This window comes from Rhipicephalus microplus, chromosome 1, assembly GCF_043290135.1.
Source record: "Rhipicephalus microplus isolate Deutch F79 chromosome 1, USDA_Rmic, whole genome shotgun sequence".
Lineage (NCBI taxonomy): Eukaryota > Metazoa > Arthropoda > Arachnida > Ixodida > Ixodidae > Rhipicephalus > Rhipicephalus microplus.
In genome coordinates, this window is record NC_134700.1 from 129,313,201 (window position 1) to 129,335,268 (window position 22,068).

Below are 22,068 nucleotides of genomic sequence, written 5' to 3' on the forward strand. Positions count from 1 at the left end.
ATTGGTAATACTAGCGCTTTTCTAGGCTCATAGTATGGGTGGCGCGGATCACCTCCACCCACAGTATACGCGAGTGATGTCATAGGCCACCAGGATACCAGTTGTGTGGGATGGCATTCGCTTTCTTTCTCGCCTGACCGCGCCTCAATTTTAAAGTTAATAACGTTTTCAACATTATTGAAAGAAAGCAGGCCGCCAATATAATCGCCTGGGTATATTGCGAGGCTACATCTGTCGTCAAAGTTATATTCAGCTCTCCAGGGAAATATTGTCGTACGAAGCTTTCTTCACATCAGTGCAATCCGATTTAGAAATCCCTGTAGCGAATTTCTAGTACGAATTGGAGGCCCAACACTAAATATAGGTTATGGCGAGGGTTGTGGGTTTTGGTGCATTTACGTGGATAATGAGAGTGAAGAGCAGTGACGTACCAACTCTTTCGTGAGTGGGGGGGGGGGGGGGGAGAAAACCTACCTCACTCGTCAGCCGGAATATATATATATATATATATATATATATATATATATATATATATATATATATATATATATATATATATATATAGGCTGTGTTGTTTGTGAGGTAACATTTTCATTGTTCCGTAAGAACTAAATTGAGTGATTACTGGTTCGGCGGAAAACTTCGGCTTATTTGTTGGTTTCCTCAGCGTGCAACCATGAGTGACCACTGTCAAAGGTGGGGGGGGGGGGGGCTCAGCCCTCCCAATCTGCACAGTGGGAGGGCTAGCATCCCCTTGCCCCCGCGGCTGATACGCCTATGCTGATGAGCCACGCTGAATTCGTTCTCGACGAAGGCACTATTGTACATTTAGTCACCTTAGCGGGCTGCTTTACCACCCATTTCGTTGTCATGAATGTTACAGCGTCCACTATCCCGCTGGTGCACTCTGTCAAGTCTATGGTAATCACTCGGTGGTATATAAACAAATCATTCTACGAGAAACAAATATCATACGCAAAGCACAGATCTTAAGCGGTAGAATAAATATCCTATAAGCTAACCCGTCCTGGGAAATGGGAAACAGAAAAGTAAATAAAATAGGAATGAGAGAGGAAGGAAGAGACGTGGAAACACGCTCACTTGCACCGGAAAGTCACAATCGTTAAACGACGCGGGTCGCAGAGTCGCACGTAGAAACCTCCACGACACCTTCGTCACTTTCTGACTTGAGGTTCGGTCTTCACGGCATTCCAAAAGCTATTGCTCAGAAAGAGACCAATCGTCGAGCCGCCCAAACTATGTCGAGAGAGATTCTTTCAAGAAGCTCTAAACAGGGCAGTGACGTAAGCTATGTTCGGCAAAATTGCTGAAGATATTTGATCATGTTCTACGTGACACAGAGCTTACGAAAGAAATTGTCGGCTCTCTTCTTACCATGACATCCACAGTTCTGGTTGTGGTTTATGTGCATAAAGGATCGAACTGCGGATTGCGAAAAGTTCTGAAACTGCAACAGCAGGTGGCTGGTATTGAATTTTCCTCAAGTCGATATACATTAAACGGCCACTGAATCAACAGAGCATGTCGCGGTTGAAGATCTGTCTGTATCTACGCTAGGTTGATTGAAGTAGGTATCACGTAGTGAATGTGGAGCGGCTGGCTTTCATACGTCTGTCGACAAATCAGACCTACTGCGTACACATTAAACAGAAACGTGCATTATTTGGTTGCCGGAGTTACCACAAAACACGTGGCATAATTTTCAGCAGTGGTTAAATGAGATGGGAACGAACAATAACGGAAAATAATAAATCTATGTGAATACGACGACATATGATCATGGCTTCTTAAACGATGAAATGGTTATCCTGATAACAGAAGTTTCACATGAGGCCGTTCTTCAAGTCTAAAAGGCTGTTTGCTTGGTGTCTTCGGCTGAGCAACAAAAGCCGACAAACAGTTCACTCAATAGTTAATCAAAAGTTTTTCTGATCCCCACGACAGGCCCCCATTCGACGTATTTGATTGAAATCCAAATAATTTATTAAAGGATTGCACGTACGCTTCAGTGGTCGGCTAATTTGTACACTTCGTTATGCGCTCCTGCGACCGCTTCCATGGCATGGCGCCGACTACCAATTATAGTCCTAAACAAGCGCGAATGACCATGCCGAAATTTGTCTTCTGGCAGACCTCTGTAGCGAACCCCGAGCGTGAAGACACCGTTGAAATAAAAAAAGCCCATTTTCTGTAAAACCCATTTCGTCCTACACGGAGGTCCACTGAATGAACCAGACAGCGCTTATCCTAATGCGTTCATCCAGATAAGGAACACTATACATTTTACTTACAACTGGTATTTTCTGAGCACTCTAATGATGGTTACTGTGGTAGTGGCAGTCTGCTTTAAATTGGCTCTGTAAGACTAATCAGGTCTGAAGTAGGAAAACCTACGCATCGTTATGGCTATTAGCGCTCACTTAAGCTCGCCTCGAAGCTTACTTGATGTCTTGCGCGGCCTTCAAAGCAGTGCCGGAGCGCCCATTTAAACTCACGTGAGGAGCACGCACTGCCTAGCGCTAGCGTCCTACGTGGTCAGTGTATAAGGAGAGAGGGAGAGGGGAGGTAGTCGGCAGTGGTTTCGGAGAGCAGGCTGTCGACGGCCCCGTGCTGCCGCACTCGCCGCTTTGATCTGTTTAATTGCCGCGAACGCTCCTCGGCGTCATGGCTGGATGGGTCTCGGTCGCGTGTGTCACCAGACCAGCAGCGGCAGTCAGTGCGCTTCTGATTCTGTTTCGGGGCTGCTGCTTCCCGTCGGGGGGCAAACCCTCGAACCACCCCGCGCTCCGAGTTCATTCATTTTTCAGCGGATATTTAGCGTGGACGTGACCGGGGGAATGAGCCCTCCGTGCAATCGTACCATTTTTTTTTGTTTCGTTTTGTTCGCTCGGCTATCCACTACCTCCTTACTGCCTGAAAGGCAAACGTCCACAAGCCCACACAGAAAAGAACGAAAGTTATCAACAATCGATAAACACAACAATAAGAAGCCAGCGCATGCTACACAGCAGCGGTCGACAGGACGGTTTCGCAACAACGCCACAGGCTTGGTTGGCGTAATGGGCGACAACGACTATTGGTGCGTGCCGGCAGGTTATATCTCCCTTGTACCTATATGGACAGGCTGCAACCGTTCTCTGAGGCCGTGTTGAGAACCATATTGTGGTCTTAATACTGTACTTGCTGTATTGTTTGCATCGCAACTAGAATACACATTGACACATGTGCTATCTGTACAAAATAAGCTAGTGATCACTGGCACTTGTTGTAAACCAATGCTATAAAATTCGAACGAGATGAGTGAGCGGAACATTGTGAAAATTGACAATTTGGCAAGTTCTTGCTAATTTCTGTTCAACTTGAAATGCTAATGGTAGCCCGCACTACTGTTTTGCTTGTTCCGCTGTTGTTCAAGTAGCGTGCACGCCTGCTTTGCTATGTAATACTTATTATTCCTGTTTCAAACGGTTAATGTGAGCATTCGCATCGCAGGCGTCTGCAGCCAGAGCAGATAATCTGTACTACTGCCAGATATCAATGTTCTTTAAAATATTTTTAAAACTGGTAGACCTTGGGATGCTCGTCTATGAAGCTTACGCCACACTGGGCCCTTAGAACAATATTGCCGCAAATCAGGTTGGGAAAACACCTATGGTGAATGAGTAATATATGTTCTAGGTCGCCCTACCATATACGAAGGCGCTTAGTACACCACTTTCATAGTTACTTGCATTACACAACACATTACTGCGCGTTTTCAGTGTAAGTCGCTAATTTTCAAACTTCACGTTTTCCCTCTTTGTGGATAGATTGATTGATTGATTTGTGGGGCTCAACGTGCCAAAACCACCATATGAATAATATAGACATCGTAGTCAAAGGCTTCAGACATTTCGACCACCTGGGGTTCTTTAACATGCAGCCAAATCTGAGAACACGGGCTCATAACAATTCTGTTTCCATCGGAAGTGCATCCGCTGCCGCCAGGATTCGATCCCACGACCTGCGGGTAAGCATTCGAGTACCTTAGCCACTGGATCGCCATGGCGGGGCTCCTCTCTTTGTGGAACGCAACCGTATTTCAATTCGTGGCGAATTCATCCCCAGCTTTTAGTTTTGAGTTTAGTTTCCAAAATTTTCGGCAAATGATGTGCTAAACCTCATTCAAATAGTTGTCGTTGACGACTCATAAGTGCGCTTCTCTGGCTTACGCGTACAGGAATGAGTCGGGGCCATGGAGCCTTGGCCGTTGCCTAAAGACCATGGCTTGCAGCTAATCGCTTAGATCACATCAATATGTAGTGACAAGAAAAATCACAGTTTCTGTGAATGCGTAAATCGAAGAAACGAAAATACTTCTTTTCTAAACGTTTATATTCATTACAACCAATCTGAAGGTTGTGGTAAATCTACATCTGTTTAGTAGGTGAAATTTAGCGCATATTTATTACAAAACATCGCCAACGTTTACCGCATCATTGCGGTGTTAGCACCAACTCAACTGGGACACTTTCATTATTAAACGGTGTCTCCACATGACGGCACAGAAACGGTCCACGGCCGCTCCATTTGTTCGGGTTCATCAGTACACGCCTGCTCTGTTTGAAGCCGGTTCTCGCCGCTACCACGGACACCGAAACGTTTGTTGACACTGGTTTTCGTACGAGAACCCAGGTCATGCTAGATCGGTGTATAGGCAATCCTGCACATACGTCTGCTTTGGGACACACCGTTGGACGCCGCCCAGGGGAGACTTGCGAAGAAGCGTCGCGCGAGAAGGCAGTCTCGTTTCGATAGATTAACGCGTGCAGATTATTTGACGCGTGCGCAGGGATAATTGACGCTCATTTCATACTGCGCTAAAGTATTGAAGTGTTATAGTGGGCACGGCTTCTACATTTCTACGGAATGCATACTGCGCGTCTGTGCGCCTGCCTGTCGCTCATTGCCTTACACTCATTGTGCGCGCGGCACACGGTGTCATGTGTATAAGACGGTTTTATTCGTCTTCGCACATGCTAATTGCTTTTCTCGATGATCGTGTAATTTTTTTGTCGTAAAGCGATGCCACCATAGAGACGGTTATTCCAGCGTCGGCTAACATAACGATTTTTCATGTAGCGTGTAACGGTGCCCTTTATTTGCTCTCACTGTCGTGGTCTATAATTAAAAATAATGTTTATCAACTTCCCAAAGCCCGCTTGCATGGGAAGTTTCTCTCATTTCATCGACGTTACTACCAAAACTATTACTTGGTCATGCTACTTCCGCTCGATATGCTTTGTTCCTACATGGCAACTGATACAACGAAAACAGTAAGATCCTGTTTACCTCTCGTCCTATTAAGGACCAGCTTATTCTTTTTTGTTTGCGAAACTGCAGTTGAGACCAATAGACTAACTTCCTCAGCGCATATTGATCTACGAGAAGCATTAAAGCTAATCTCCGTGAAAGGTCTCTTGTTTATGCGCTCTTTGATCGCACGGGTCTCTACCTCCTCTCTCTGCTTACTTCTTCACTTGAATCCCGATCGTAAGCAACTCAACTTCTTGCACCAGTAATATCACATACACCTGTGTGCATGAAATGTCTTGAGCCCACTCGTAAGTGAAAGCCGCATTCTTTTTTTGCGTCTCTGTTGATTGTACTCTAGCTTCTCATTAAACGCACGCTCTACTCCCATATATCTGCTGTTTTTTTTATCAGGAGTAGTACCCGCCCACTCAGTTTTTTTTTTCATTTATTTCTTCAAGCTAAAATGCGTTTCACTGCATTTTCATGCTTCTCTGCTGCTGATTTCAGTTTTCTCTCGACAATTTTTTCCTACTTTCTCTTCATTCTGCTTATATACATTGACATTGAATGAGTGACATGCAACCCTTTCAGTTTTGGCTGACGGCCAACGTTGTCTCTCAGTACGCGAGAGCAGCTGCAGATTCCTAATGAGTCTTATAGACTCCAAACGATCTTGGATTTAGCGTTCACATACCAACCAAGATTAAATGTTGAAAAGTGCCCTGGTGGAGGCTTCCGGAAGTTGTGACCATCTCGTGTTATTTAACGTGCACGGACATTGTACAGCCAACGGGACTCTACCACTTCGAACCCATAGACATGCTACCCCTGCGGCCATGACCAAACACGCAACCATCGGGTCAGGAGCCGAGCAGCAGACAAACCATTAAGAGAGCTTGGTAATTGCATGTGCCCATTAGCACATGAAAGCTCCTTGCGTACAAATGAAAGCTCCTTGCGTTGAATAATCTGTTACCTGCCATGGAGGTCGCGTTATCCAATCACAGCCACAGCGGTCGCATTTCCGATGGAGGCAAAATTTTCTTGAGGTACGTATGCTTAGACTTAGGTGCTGGTTAAAGAACCCCAGGTCGTCTGAATTCCCGAAGCCCTCTTTAAGGCGTCTCTCGTGATCATATCACGGTTTCGGGACGTTAAACTACAAGAAATAATATTATGATAATCCATTCGCCCAACTGCCCCCGAAGAAAGAGACAGACCAAGAAGAAGGGGACCCATTTCCGTTTTTTGTGTCTCTTCTTTGTGCCAGCGGTGGTTCCAGTTATCCTTGCCGTGGCCTAGCTTATCAAAAGTAATGTACATATGAAATCACAAAATTGTACATTCATCAATAAATTATTGGCCCCATACGCAGAAGCCCTCAATGCGTGACTAATGGTGATACGGACGGAGTTAACTGCGGTAGACGTGCACAAATAATGCGTAACCGCTCTCTCTGTATCATCGCAAAGCATTCTTTGTATCATTGGCATCATCGAGCGGGTGCACTGAAAAGGATTGCGAATACGCGATGCAAAACAATATGACAATCACACCATTTGTGGGCAGCGCGATAACTTAGAGAAATATGGATATATATATTTTCCGTAGTACACGGCAAATCATAATGAATGCATCCGCCATAAATATGACATGGCCGGTAACCTTAGGCCATCCTGGTAGCGGCGCACTCCGCTGCTTACCTACGACTCAATGGTTTACACATTCGACCGCACATCCGCCGAAAACTGATGCCACCCGAGATAATAAATCGTGCGGCTTCCTCGAGCGATAATATTTCCTCTTATCCTGTTGCAGCTTTGGGACCTGACGTCACATTGTCTGCTCCAGTCTGGGAATATGGAGGTAACTTGTATAAATCGTCCTTCCCTTTTTTACGAACACCTATATTTTCCTCTCATCGCCTTACTGTCATGGCTTCTGTGCACGCCCAAACACTGACCTTTGGCGTGGCCCTCCACGGGCTGCCAGACAGTCTCCTAGCAAGCCGCTTGCCTCACCATTTATTTAAATTAGGACATCCTTCGATGACATGCGACGGCGTGGATCGGAATAGGACGACCATGGTATACTCTAGCCCTTCTGCAAGGACATAATTCTGTTTAGCTAAACTGTAGTCGCTTACCATGTGTTCTCAATTAACCAGGTCTGTAACTTTGAAGTACTTTGTCAAAGCCAAATGTAGAACAATGTAAACTGTTTCTTGTAGATTTACATAAGCTTTAACACTGCCCATGTTCTCCGTACCTCTGCGGGTTGGAGTTGAATGTGAGCAGTTTAGTGCAACGTCGACCAGCACTAACAAAAAGAAACAAAAAAGTGGATGTCTTTCCTTAAACTCTGGTCATGTTTCGTTAGAATGTTTACAATCTTTCATTAGGTTAATCGTGGTAGCGTCTGCACTGTGCAGCTATGCCGACAGAAACAAAGGTGTAGTTGAATTTATGCCCACAGCAGACCCAATTATATAGTAAATGATACAAAAAAATGTCCATCACTGATGGTAGGGTGCGCGCCAAAGAAAACTTCATGGTAACCATCAACTCATTGTCTTCTCGTTTGGTAGGACACATACCAATACTATGGTTTTGGCACGTAAACCACACATCTCACTTTATTATTTAAGGAGTAGTCATCATATTGAGCGTGTTCGACGTCAGCAATGATGTCCACCTCTTTTTCTTTTCTCCGAAAATGACGGTACGCAATGTATTCAAGCACGCCCAACATCACATATCAATTTCTTGCACTGTAGTCAATAAGGCCACCTAGGTGGATCACTGTGCTGCGGGAGACAAAGTTTGTGATTGGACCTTGATGATATCACTGCACAATACGCAAACTGTCTTTTTAATACGCAAACTTCAATCATGTACCAGCCGACTTAGCATCATATTAAGGAGGTAAGTGCCAACGCAATTATGCTGCGATGCCGTAGTCGAAGTCACTATACTAAAGTACCATTCAGTTTAATTATTGGGTTTAGGAGGTGGCGTGAAAACCATCTAAAGCACGATCGGTCAATATATTTTATCACTGCAAGATGACCTTTCTTTTAGCCTTTCTGTGAAAAATGTTGCATTAGCTTCAAAAATTGACTAGCTCTTGCAATATGCAAAATTTAGTTTAATAGGGTACTAACGATATTTTCACCAAGGTCAAGGCCCTATCTTTCGTATCATTCGCGGTTAGGTGCACCCGCCACCGAGTGGATGTGGAGTTCTGCATCGAAGATTTTTGTGTGGAGCTGGATACGAACCGGATTGGTAGTACGTCGAAGTGGGATGGACCATTCTTTCTTGGTTGGTGCTTTAAACCTGTTTAATGAATGGCGCTATGAGCGCGATGACAGTCAAGCAGCGTAACACAACGTCGTGATGTCTCGTGTATAGGTACCGTGATTCGCTTTGATGATCCTTCTCAATTGCAAGTCCTAAAAGACGACATGACCTGACTGTTCGTATATGCAAGGCAAACTTATACATGTATCTAATGGAGAGTATTTATAGAGCACTATGCCATATTGCGCGTGTAATCAGCAAAATGGCGAAAGGGCACTGTGACTGGTTATGAATAGCTCAACTAACTGATAGAAAAAAGGAGTGTAGATTAGCCAGGACGTCTCGCCGCGGTGTTCCAGTGGCTAAGGTACTCGTCTGCTGGCCCGCAGGACACGGGATCGAATCCCGGCTGTGGTGGCTGCATTTTAGATGGAGGCGAAAACGTTTGAGGCCCGTGTGCTTGGATTTATGTGCACGTTCAAGAACTACAGGTAGTTAAAATTTCCGGAGTTATTCACTACGGCGTCTCTCAAACCAATATGGTGCTTTTCGAACGTTAAATACTACTTATCAATCAATCAATCAACCAATATTTTTGAAAAACAACAAAAAAAAACTGTCGACGCACATAGACGCCCATACACGCTACTCGGTGACATAGCTGCAGAAGCCGATTCAGTCTGCGCCGAATGCTCACCATTCACAACCTACCAGGCAGTGCTCAGTCTTATCTCACCTGGGAGCCCTTAGCAACATTCTGTTAAAAAAAATCGCCCGCAGCTTCCCTCGGGGGAACACTGAGGAGGATGCGGACCATATAACTGGTTAACGGGGTGTTAAAGTGCGACTTACTTGGGTCGATGGCTAAGTTGGTTAACGTGGTTGTGAAATGGGGTGTTAAATTGCGACTTACTTGGGTCGATGGCTAAATTGGTTAACGTGGTTGTAGGAGGGGGTGTTAAATGAGTGAACACGTACACACGTATGCGAAAGGGCGGTGCTGGTCGAAGGGACGTCGATCATTGTGTTTGTGGATTCGTTGGAATTCATTTCACCGCGACCTTGGACGTCGACGCGCCGTACAAACCAACCGACGAGCGGCAACTGAGCGAGCGAGCGCCGACCTTGAGTATATTATAGCACGACACGACGGCTCATGCACTGTCAGCTGTTGAATGTTCTTGAAGCGCGACGCCACATGCGCGTCCACTGGAGAATCAGGAGAATTGTAGATGTCGAACGCGGTGTGTAGAGGAGGAAGGGTGCACAGATGGTGGAGGAGTGAAGCGCGCGCGGTGTGTAGAGGAGGAAGCGATGCACAGATGGTGGAAGAGTGGGCGACGGCGCATGCGCGCGCGTCAGCTGTCGAATGTTCGAGAAGCGGTGCGGACGGCGCACTACAAGGCGCGAGTATAAGATGCTCCGCATCTAAAACTCAGTATAGTGCCCCTGCTAGCTTTGTAAGCCAGTTGCTACATCCTACCCGTCTTACATGCCTGCCCTCTCCTCACCCGACTTATATCGGCTCTTCATGTTGACTCTCCTGCAACGCATGGGATTGTGCTGACGCACTGTCGGCAATTCTTCACATATAACGTTGTCTGTTCACTTACGTAAGGGAGTCGCATTGACAATTAAGGAAGCCCGTTTTGCGATATTTTTGCTCCATCCGTATCGTCGCTCACGTTTTGCCCGAATCCTTATCGCTCCTTCTCTTTCAAACGATGATAAGCAGTCATGCATAAAATCATCCTAAATAATGTTTTTCGTTATGTAGTTTCTCTGGAAGGCTACACGGTAGATCCACAGAATGGTACTCATATTCTGCAAGTGATAGTCAGGCGTACGACTGTCGGAAGAAATACTGCCTGCTGCGCTTTCAGTCATCCCGCGTTACTAGTTTTCATTTTATAGCGATGCTGTGTTTGTCATATCGTCTTGACTGTTTCTGGTTTTGTAATTGATAATTGCTATGCCCGTTTAACTGTGTGCTCGCGCCTTCTGCGCAACTTTTCTTAAGGTAGTTTACACTTCATTTCCGTGACGTTCCAATTGTACAGTATTGACTCTTGTAAGTTAAGTGAATACAAAACCTCTGACTTGGCTAACCCAAGTTTCAATATGACATAAAGAAAGGATGTACAGGAAGAAAACGTTGCTTACGCGTTCCAGATCACTAACTGTAAAGCCTGCTTGTGGGAAATCTGATTCGATTACACTCCATTTTTCATAACGGCTTTCGCTAAATAAATCAAAATACCAGAAATTCAATAGCAGAAACAACACCGAGTGAAGCTAGACGGCCTAAAGTAAAAAGCACTCCCCATCCATTTATCTAATGCTACGTCCCAGCTACTATCATAACAGAAAAAAAACAGAAGTTTCTCTAACAATTAACGTTGACAGAGCGCCACTAGTGTGAGCAGAATAATAATAATAATTGTTGTGGTTCAACGTCCCAAAACGGCGTGCAGAGAAGAAGAGAAAATGAAGATAAAAAACACTTTTAACCAGAACTTTTCTTTTGATCATCCAAGGAAACAATCTTTGTAAAAAGGTTGCCTGAGCTGTTACAAATAGGGTCCGGGCATGCGAAACTCTCGTCAGTGGTTCGACCTCAGGGCACCATACGATATGATTCCATTATCCAAACTTGATATCGTTAAATAGTTCGGTTCACAGCAATAGTGGTGTCGTTGTCGGTGAAGCATTAATGGTTTGCGAGCGAAAAATCTACTTGTACGGGACCTATAAATCAAGAAAAATGCAAAAAAGTAAGTTGTAAAAATGCATCGTTCGAAGTGAAAGTCGACTCTTGGCGGGGATGTGATATACCACAAAGCCAAGTAATCGCTTGAAAATGCTACCGCAAATAAAAAAAACACTACATTAAGTCCATGTGGTTTATGTAGTCTTTTTAATACTTTAATATTACGTGGCAGTAGCGTAGAATCCCTCGAGGTGTCAAAACATGAGAATAGTGAAGCGAGTATGTGTTTTGAAGCCCCCCCACCCCATTCAGAAGCAATGAGACAACATTATTCATCATCAGCTGGAAAAACATCCACAAAAGAAGCTGCTGTGTACCGGCATGTCTTGACTTACGGACGCGCAGTGGGCCCTTCGCTGATTCGCAAAAGTATATATATATATATATATATATATATATATATATATATATATATATATATATATATATATATATATATATATAATGTGTGTGTGTGTGAGTGATTTCTTCTGGAGGCTAAATAAAAGGCGCCGCACAATTGTGAACTCAAGTATGGAGGAGCAATAAAAATCCCCGTGACACTCAAGTGAGAGGCCAGTGACTGAGTACCGCAATTACACAAGAGCATATGGAAGCATTGGTGAATCCGTAGACGTAACTCTGCAGTTCATGGGCTTTTTGGTGTACATAGAGGAACATGCATTCAAACATGCTCAGTTAAAACGCATTCCACATCACACCATACAAGAGCAGCATTCTCGAATCTACTACCGCGATAAATTGTATTACCTTCTGCTGATTGCTTTGTTTTTTACAAGAATCCTACCTGTAACTCGGAGCTGTCTCGTCCTCCTCCATCATCCTCTTGAATATAAACTAAGACAAGGCCATTTCTTTTCAAAATATATTCGAAGAGATCGAGCGTGCACAAAATTCAATAACCATCCAACCTTAAAGCAACCAGTGAAGGTTACGGCGTAGCTAATATTTAATACATCACCTAACTTTTGTCCAGCTTCATTTCTTTGTTTGTGTGATGCGCGACGTTAATTTCTATACATCCTGTGTCAATACTTTTTACTCAACTATAACTTGGACTTTCATTTTTTCTTATGGTACTCCAGAGAAATCTTTCCATCTAATTGTGTTAATAGCTTTCAGGTTCGTACAGAACCTCCAGAGATATTTACTTGCAGCAGGCACTCAAACGTTTTTCGAATATCTCAAGACCAACTTATCCAATCACTCGAATCAAAGTGAACATTTATGCGATTGGCTTAATGCTAAAAAGAATTTAGGTAGTGTGATATCGAAGAGCAGTGCATTTACTACACCACTAAAGTGTGCACATCTTTTAACCCTATAGTATTTATTTCACAACAACTTCTTATTTCTTACTGACATATATTTTGCAGTCACAGGCATTGCGACGAAAAGTCTAGCATAGAATAGTCCTTTTCACTAGAGCAACTAACGTGGGCCTTCTTTGTGTGCAATGATTTATGAATATACAGCTGTACACTCTGACACTCTTTTACCGCGTAAACTGTTATGAGATCAGAATACAGGTCACGCGCGTCGCCGTTGTTTTCAACTGTGGCCGGTGTTCATAACCAGTATCGAGATTAAAACTCAGTAACTAAAAAAACAGCAATGACACAATGAAATTGAAACCGGGGTCTGCTACCTGCCAGCCCAGTACTCTACCAGTGAGCCACGCTAGTGCTTAGAACTCGTTTATATATTGGCCTTAGCCAGGTTTGATGTCGGGATAGGAGTTGCGTTAATATGAGTACAAAAGCGTTTTAGAACAAGAAAGAAATAGCCAGGCGTCACGTAAAGCGAATTGCGTAACGACTGGGCTGTCCAAAGCTCTGACGCATTATATAACTTGTTCTTTATCATCTATTTACTGTCTTGTATTGTCTTGTCGCCTGTGGCGCACACCCACTTAAGGCATAGTTCTTGATCGTCGTCAGCCACTGTACAAGAAAATGGCACGAAACTCTTAATAATTGTGTAGCGGATACCACGCTTGTCCAAAAATTGACAAAGAAAAGCAAAGTGAATACTGGCCTTCTACAAAAAAATCTGAATTATTTATGGCGTAGTGGGTACCCAGCACTGTGCTTGTAGCAGCAATCAAAAGAGTGTTTGGAAAAAGCTCTGAAAGGCCACTCTTTTAGCTTTCGCTGTGACTGTGCATGGTGCACGTTCCACGCCAGGATAGCGTTTTTTTTATTAGATTGACATAATGTTTCCCGGAGGACAATACTTCTGTAGATTTACTAAATTATATTCATAAATTCTTGTACTCACCGTAGGATAACGGCGTCTGTACCTTATGCTAATACAGTACCTCACAGCTTCTTCATACGTGAGGAACTTTATTTAATAGTTGTCAGAAAACACGTCGTTGGCCTTCTTGAGAATATTGCAGCCCATTTTTTTTTCCTGAAAAAATCGATGGGGCTTTATTTTCAGCCCATTTACATCGCAAGAATTAGTATTTAGGTACAAAAGCATTACAAAAGAATTTGAAAACCTGGCCTACGTCATCTTGTCGTTTTTCTAAAGCGGAATCTGATCATGATGCGTGAATAGTGGTTTAGTAGTAACAATAAAGTTCGTCCTAAGGATGCAAGAGTCGAGCCGAGTATGATGCGCTTTTACACCACCGGAAATTTATTGTTCTCCATAGTTGCCAAAGCAGCTGTGCTCATAGAAGTATCACCGTCAGTACAGATATCTATATACACAAAAGTATACTCCCCATCCATCCCTCTGAAAAAAATCATCTAATACGAAAGGGGACGGAGTCAGAATCCTAAATAATTTCTCTCTTAAGCATTGAGAGCGAACGAGGAAGAATCATTGCTATATAATGTTATGAAACAGTCGTTTAAATTAGTGCCTAAGGTACGTCACTGCGATGCTCGGGAGTGCGGGTGCAACTCCCAACCCAGACTACAGCAGTTTGGGATGCAGCGAAATGCTAAAACGCGCGCATAGATACATTTGGGTGCGTGGTAAGACTCAAACAATGGATGGGTGCTTGGGAAATTTTCAATACATGTCCGGCAGCTCAATGGTCCGGGCTCAGGTCTTGGATATTGCGACGTCATGAACTTCTCTTCACCATTTCATAGACCAGCTAGACTGCCTAGAATTGCTAGACGAGCTTACAGCTGCGCATAGCGGCTTCCTATCTCACCGAAAGAATATTGAGACTAACGGATTTGGCTTTCGCCTTTAATTCCCACAGAATGTGTGTAAACGTAGCTGCGTCTGTGTGGCAGACTTTACAGATGCTAGTTACATAAATCTCAGGATATATTCGGTGATATTAAAACGTGTATAGAACTGTCGACCGGACACAGCTGAATCGGCACCGAAATGAAGAAGACGACAATGTGGTTGTTGTGGGTTGGACTCTCGAGCTTCTCCCGTTGGCCTGCATGACTGTGCGCTCTTTAGGCCGTTAGCAAGATTAGCTCTCGGTGAATAAATCTTCCCCGTAACATCTTTTGGTGGAGGTTCGGTGTAAAGGATAAACGTCCTTCTTGGTGATCTGATTCAGGTGGCGATCCTCGACGCAAAAGCACCAGGTGTTGTCCTTTTTAACTAAGACCACAGGAGATGCCCAAGGACTGGATGAAGGCACAGTGACGTCTTTACTCAGCATTTTCTAGACCTTCGTCTGTATAACTTGGCGCTCAACATGTGACACGCGATAAGGGCGATTGTGGAGTGGACTGGCGTCGCCGGTGTCGATGCGGTGGGTTACGGCACTTGTGCGGCCCAGGGGACGGTCGTCGACGTCAAAGATACCCAGGTAAGAAAATAGAACACCCCGGAGCGCTGCAACTTGGGAAGGTAAGAGGTCACTGGATAACATTTTGTCGAGGAATGCCTTATATTCCGACGTGATGACAGGTTTCGCCATCGTCTTAGATTCAGGGGTAAAAAAACAAATTGAACATTCACCAAGGGTGAAAATATCGGCTAAAGTGATGCCTTGGGGATGAACTTGGGTCGACGTAGGGAAGTTCAGAACTGGAAGTAGCACCGTGTTGTTAGCAACAACCAATGTAATATGTGGTAGTGCGATGTGGTGCGTAAGGGTCAAATCAATGAGGGGAGCCACCAGATAGCCTACATCAGGAACGGACGGGAAGGGCGCAAGAGGAATGTAAATAGCAGCCTGGGGCGGTAGCCGTAGAGACTCCACGGATTGTAGCTGAGTGCGACTTGAAGGAGTGAAATCGGAGCAAAAAAGGCAATTCGAGCCGTAAGATACCGGTAGAACAACCGTTGAGGGCGGAGTGGGCGGTTAAGAAGTCAATTCCAAGGATGACGTCGTGGAGCAAGCATTGAGGACTGCGAAGAGAACGGAAGCGTGGTGGCCAGGAACATTAATGCGGGCAGTGCATATACCAAGCTCTGATGTTTGACTTCCGCTGGCAACTCGAACAGTAGAGAACATAGCCGGTGTCAGAACCTTTTTCAGGCGAGATCGAAGTGTAGAACTCATAACAGATACTTGAGCACCAGTGTCAATTAGAGCAGTAAAGGCGTGGCCATCAACGAACACCCGAATAATTTGCGTCTTGAATTTGTAGATGGTTGAGGGTTTTCGTTCCAAGGCGTCAACGCAGCGCCTACTCCAGGAGCTGCACTCGTCAGTTTCCCGGGGAATGGCCAGAATGAGCCGGTGACGGAGAGGGGCGGCGTTGAGGGGAGCGTGACGGCTGACCCTGAAGTGACGGCGAGCGGCTAGACCAGTTTCTTTGGGCGACGACGTCCGCGTAGGACGGTTCAGAACGTGGAGATGAACGGCGAGCTGAAGGGTCTTGAATATGGTCATCCAGAAAACCAGGTTGCGAATAGTGTCCACGGTCCTGGCGGCGGTCGACATTAGGAAAGCTTGGCCGGAAATGCCACCTGTTGCGGCAATGGCGGGAGATGTTCCCAACTCGAGAGCAAGAAAAGCAGATGGGTCGATCATCGTGCGTGCGCCACTCAGATGGATTTCGGTAGCGCAGTAGAAACCGAGGAGTCGCAGCTGCCGCAGCGACAAGTGGAGCAGAGTGGTGGTCAGGGTTGTGGACGGGAGTGCTCATGGGCTGTGGCATAAGTCTGGCGGGCTGGGGAACCTGGACGCCCACGTTAGCAAACTCCTGACGTACGACGGCTTTGCCCAGTTGTCTTGCGCAAGAGGCTGATAGGAAGCGGGTGCCATGGCTTCCAGCTCCTGGCAAACAATCCTTGCGATATTGGTAGGAGGCGCAAGTGAACGGGGCGCTGAAGAATCCTCGCAAGACGAAGTCGCAGCAGTGTTTGGTAGTCTTGTGATGTGGTGGGTTATTCACCTGCTTTTAGCTTGTTCAAATCGTCAGCATTCAGATATGATGGAGTCGACAGTGGTGCAGTTCTTGCACATTAGTATGTTTAAAGTATCATCAGCAATACCTTTCAACACGTTGCCGATCTTGTCCGCCTCGGACATGTTTTTGTAAGTCTTCCGGCACAGTGCCAGTACGTCTGGATGTGCGTGACGTACGACTCCGCCGCTAATTGAACACACGACGCGAGTTCCTGCCTAGCTGCCACCTGACGAGCAACTGACTGACCGAACAAATCGCGAAGCTTTTGCTTGCATGTGTCCCAGCTGGTTAATTCTTCTTCATGCGTCTCATACCAGGCACGTGCAGTACCCCGTAGGTAGAATAGAATATTTGAAGGCATAAGCGTTTTGTTCCACCTGTAGTGCTTGCTGACGCGCTCGAATAATGCGAGCAATTCTCAGACGTCCGTGCTGTCCGTCCCGGAAAACGTGCCAGGGTCGAGAAGATGGGGGGGGGGGGGTGGATCACAGGTAATGGAGCCGGCGCGGATGGCGAGGCCTGAGAGCCGGTTTCAGGCATCGTGGCTGGACAAATATGGGGTCCACTGCGGAGTTCCAGAGCAGGGTTGTGTGAAGACCCCACACCTTCTCGGTTGTTTACAAATCTGGAAAGCTGCACAGCGATGCTGCCTGCTTATCCCGGCACCCCGTTGATTCACCTAGCTCCACTGATTTCGAATCCGATGCCTGCGTTTTAGCTATAACTGATTTTCTGAACGTGGCCGACGAACAGCGCCGAGATCCATCGCGACTCACCATCATTGACCGCCTTCAATCGCGTCCTGCTGACCCTTCTCTTAGCAGATACCTGCTTCAAGACAACGTTTTGTACCGCCGCAACTTACACCCTGATGGCGCGGAAATTTTACTTGTCGTACCGCATCACCTGCGAAAGGATGTTCTGCGACAATTCCACGACGCTCCAGTTTCTGGACATCTAAAAGTCTCCAGAACTTACGACCGCATTCAACGACGAGTATTCTGGAAGGGTCTCTACCATTCTGTTCGCCCTTACGTTGCATTTTGCGACCTCTGCCAGCGCCGAAAGAAGCCTACGACTCCCACTGCCGGTCTTCTTCAACCTATTGAAGTTCCAGCCGAGCCATTTTATCGAGTGGGGTTGGACTTGCTAGGTCCCTTTCCTACTTCTGCAACTGGAAATAAATGGATTGCAGTGGCCACAGACTTTGTCACTCGGTATGCAATCACTCGAGCGCTACCAACCAACTGCGCAACCGACGTAGCCGACTTTCTGCTGTACGACATTATTCTCCAGCATGGCGTTCCGTCTCACCTGCTCACAGACCGTGGTCGCTACTTTCTATCTCGTGTGGTTGATGATCTACTCCGATCTTGTGCTACCCGTCACAACTTCACCACATCTTACCTCCCTCAGACTAACGGCCTTACGGAGCACCTAAACCGCACATTGACAGACATACATTCCATGTACGTATCTACCGACCACACTGATTGGGACATAGCTATTCCGTTCGTAACCTTCGCCTATAATTCGTCGCGTCATGAAACAGCGGGCTACTCCCCCTTTTATCTACTCTTCGGACGTCATCACTTACTGCCCTTCGACACATTCCTTTCATCCGACCACCCATCCTCCACTTGGTACGCTCAGGATGTGATCACCCGTACCCTCATGGCACGTGCGGTAGCGCGTGCTCGGTTATCTTAGTCGCAGACAGCACAGAAGTCCCTTTGTGACTGTCTTCATACAGATGCCGTTTTTTCTGTGGGATTTCTTGTTCTCCTGTGGCTCCCATCTCGACGTGTTGGCCTCTGCGAGAAACTGCTATTGCGATACGCTGGGCCCTACCGAGTCATTCGTCAGGTCACACCTGTGACCTATGAAATTGCCGCTACCACAAACTCATCAGCTGCGGCATCCAGAACGGAAGTAGTCCACGTTTCTCGTCTCAAGCCCTACAATGCCGACTCGCTCATTTAACACGCACCGAGACGGTGCCTTACGGGCCGGGGTGATGATACATGTATGGAACTGTCGCCTCGACACAGCTGAATTGGTACCCAAATGAAGAAGACGACAACGTGGTTGTTGTGGGTTGGACTCTCGAGCTTCTTCCATTGGCCTGCATGACTGTGCGCACTTTAAGCAATTAGCAAGACCAGCTCTCGGTGAATAAATCTTCCCCGTAACAATATATGCCAGAGATTTAGGGTAACAGTTAGTTTGCCTATTAGAGGAAAATGAAATACGAGAGACGAGGCAAAGAACATATACAACAGCGCTGGTATTTGCCTAATTTTTCGTCTTTCGTGCCAGTTCTCTCCAATATGTGAGACCAATATGCTCAAATAGCCACTTTAGCTGCTTTATGGTTAGTTTTCCTCTATATCAAGGTACAAATAGATTGCCTCTAGGTGGAAGTACAAATAATGTTCTTTAAAATTTCTGATGGATTCACTACGCACCACTTACCTATCTCATACTGACACAAAAATATAGATTTTTTTTCTTGCAACTTACGTTGGTAAACGACACAGTTTATGCAGGAAGAAATATATGTTAGCATTTTGATAAGATTAAACCTATGCGGCATATCAAATAACATATTGCCGATGAGCCACCACTTTGATGTCCTTCGTAGTCCCTAGAGGTCATCCAGCCTTAATTAAATTTTATGTCTCATGCTAGCTAACAAAAAAAATTGATTCAATTCAAAGCCAACTAACATATCTCAATTTTGCCGCGACGGTGACCTAAGGTCGATTAAAGGTATCGTGCGTTGAAAGGAATCTATAATATACAAAATATTGAACGAATCGTTAACGCTCTATCATTCCTATAGCAACATGACTCTCAAGGGTCTGTTCTATGATTGCTGACAGCAGCCGTGGTTCAGAACTAAGGCCCAAAAGAAGACCTACATATTATACAGTTTACGAAGGAGCTAATGCACTCGAAAACCATGTCGTTCATCTTCGTTGTTTTCTGGTAGCACCCTCATTTAGTTTCTCACCGACTGTCCGAGAAAACACATGTCCCGTCGCCAAAGTGGTCGCAACGATTCAGCGAAGACTCGAGCTCGTAGTGATTCGAAGCCGTACATTTCGATTCCCACCCCACGTTTTAATCGAAAACACGCGAGACAATGCCACACACAGTGGCATCGATCACTGGCTGGTACACCCATTTTTCGTATATCGCTTAAACAGCGGTGGTAGAAACACAAAGATATAATCTGCAACTGTACGCAGATTGCTTTCTTGAGATATTATAAGTAAATATCAGTCGTGCCGCTAGATTACGATGCACTCGCGGACGAGCAGTGATAGCCCCGATTGATGACTCTATTCATTCAATCGCTCATCTCTTTTCTATGGTTTTGCACTCCTTGGTTCAAAACACCATTTGTAGCACTTTCTCTTGTTCTTGTTGTTTTTTATCATCACATGCCCTAAATATGACTTCAGCACTGGTTGAAATTGTGGTGTTAAGCTACTGAGCTCTACGTAAATGTGATTATTTGGGTATGGGTTCATTCATTGCTTACTATTCCTTTCTTGTAATAAAATTAGGAGTGTGAGACGTCTCTAAATTGACACCTCGGGCGCAGCGTACCTGTTGCTACTGGCTGTGAAAAGTTCTTCTTCCGTCTGTCCACTGAGGGCTACAGGAAAGTAAAAGTGGTGTAATTCGGCAAATGAACCAACATCGAACAATAATCGACCATAGAATTATAGGTTCACATTCCGTAACCAAGCGTGTATCTACTCCTACACCTTTCTAACAATCCGAGTGACTTGTGCACTGGAGACAAGAAATTGCGAAACACGAATTAAAGTTTCAGGTTCAATGCTGAAGGTGATTCAAAACGCATGAATGGCAGCCACTGCGAATAGCCTTCTCATTTCGCGATCACAAAGAAAATTTTGAAATTCAGACTTCAAATGCGAAATTAAAGCTAGCATGTTTTGACCTATTACTTTCAGTTTACTCGATTGATTACCATTGACAGATGCGCATTTTAGCGACACTAGCATCCCTCGATCTACATCAGATTTCCCTCAAACGGAAGATTTACTCAATCGAAAAAGCCTACGTACGTAAAGAATGTTTACAATGCTACTTTGCACAAGTAGACAGATATGTACATGTCACAGCCCATTTTGTGCTTCTAACTGTAGTATTGATGTGCCTTAAATAGAAACATGATTAAAGTATGTGTGATGGGGTTCATGTGACGCTACTACACTTCTCAGTTTCTATGTTTTTTTTTTATTTTTTATCATGTAACACTCCATAGGGACGAACTATTGGCGATACAGGTTAAGCTTCATTCATTCCTTCATTCATTCATGGTCCTATTAAAAGTACGTGTGAAAACGAGCTTAATTTAGCCCTGATTATTTTTAAAGCAGTTTGTTTCATTATTGACGTTTTTATATTTAGGCGCAACGTGCGACGTCACAGCGCAACACAGACGTAAACTTCGTGAAAGAAAGCACCTAAGAGAAAGAAGTATATTCTTGATAAGATGTCAAAACATACAACAATGAGCATGAGTATCTTCAAAGTGAGCGGTTGTCTACCTGAGCATACTCACCTTGCTGCTGGTTGTACTGCGCTGATGCACCGTTCGGCAGAGATGTTTGCAGCCCCATTGACAACAGGATGACGATGTGCACAAGTGTTCCCGGGAAGTGCTTGTGGGGCCCGTAGCCCATAGGAGCAGTGGATACTAGTGCACTCATGGTGACAGGAGTTCTGTGAAACTACTGGCACTGTCGGTTCCTTCACTTCTCCTTCGAAATTCGGTGTCGAAATCGTTTCTTTCTTCTAGCAGTGTACTGAAACGTACGGTAACACTGCGTCTATGTCACATCACTTAGTCAGCGGTTGGCGCGTACGAGTCTGACAGTTAACAATGTTTCGTGCTAATCACGCGCTGGCTTCGCCAGGAGGAGATTTGCATCATTGCGAAGAGGGAGGCGATTGGCAGTACTGCACGCTATTCGGAAGCGAGCAGCGAAGAGTAAAAACAATAAAGCTCGCTTTACAAACGTTTTCAAACCGTGCGCCGGTCACGAGAGTCGGGTCCGAGACGCAGACCGCGTTAAAACGGTGCGCCCCCACCGGAAGAACTCTATAAAAGCCCCGTTCTCTCCGCTGGACTTGGAGCGCGAGCGCCGCGCCGCGGCTGGAGCTGCTGACGACCCTCACCCGCTGTATCTCTCGAGAGGGGCTCTCGCAACGCCGGTCCCGAGAGCTCGCGGGGTGTCCGTGCGAAGGGAAAGGAAGATTTGTCCCGAGTTTTTCGGGAGACCTCGGGAAA

General features: G+C 45.4%; 1 protein-coding gene across 1 annotated transcript in view; it reads right to left on the reverse strand.

Annotated features, from left to right (window-relative positions):
* The window catches only part of LOC119177877 (neural cell adhesion molecule 2-like), a 202,135-nt gene extending 180,281 nt beyond the window's left edge, over window positions 1-21,854 (reverse strand). Inside the window, exon 1 of the mRNA XM_075887360.1 lies at window positions 21,340-21,854. Coding sequence (XP_075743475.1) covers window positions 21,340-21,487 — 148 coding nt within the window. The 5' untranslated portion in view covers window positions 21,488-21,854. The remainder of the gene's footprint in view (window positions 1-21,339) is intronic.
* Window positions 21,855-22,068: the final 214 nt, after the last annotated feature.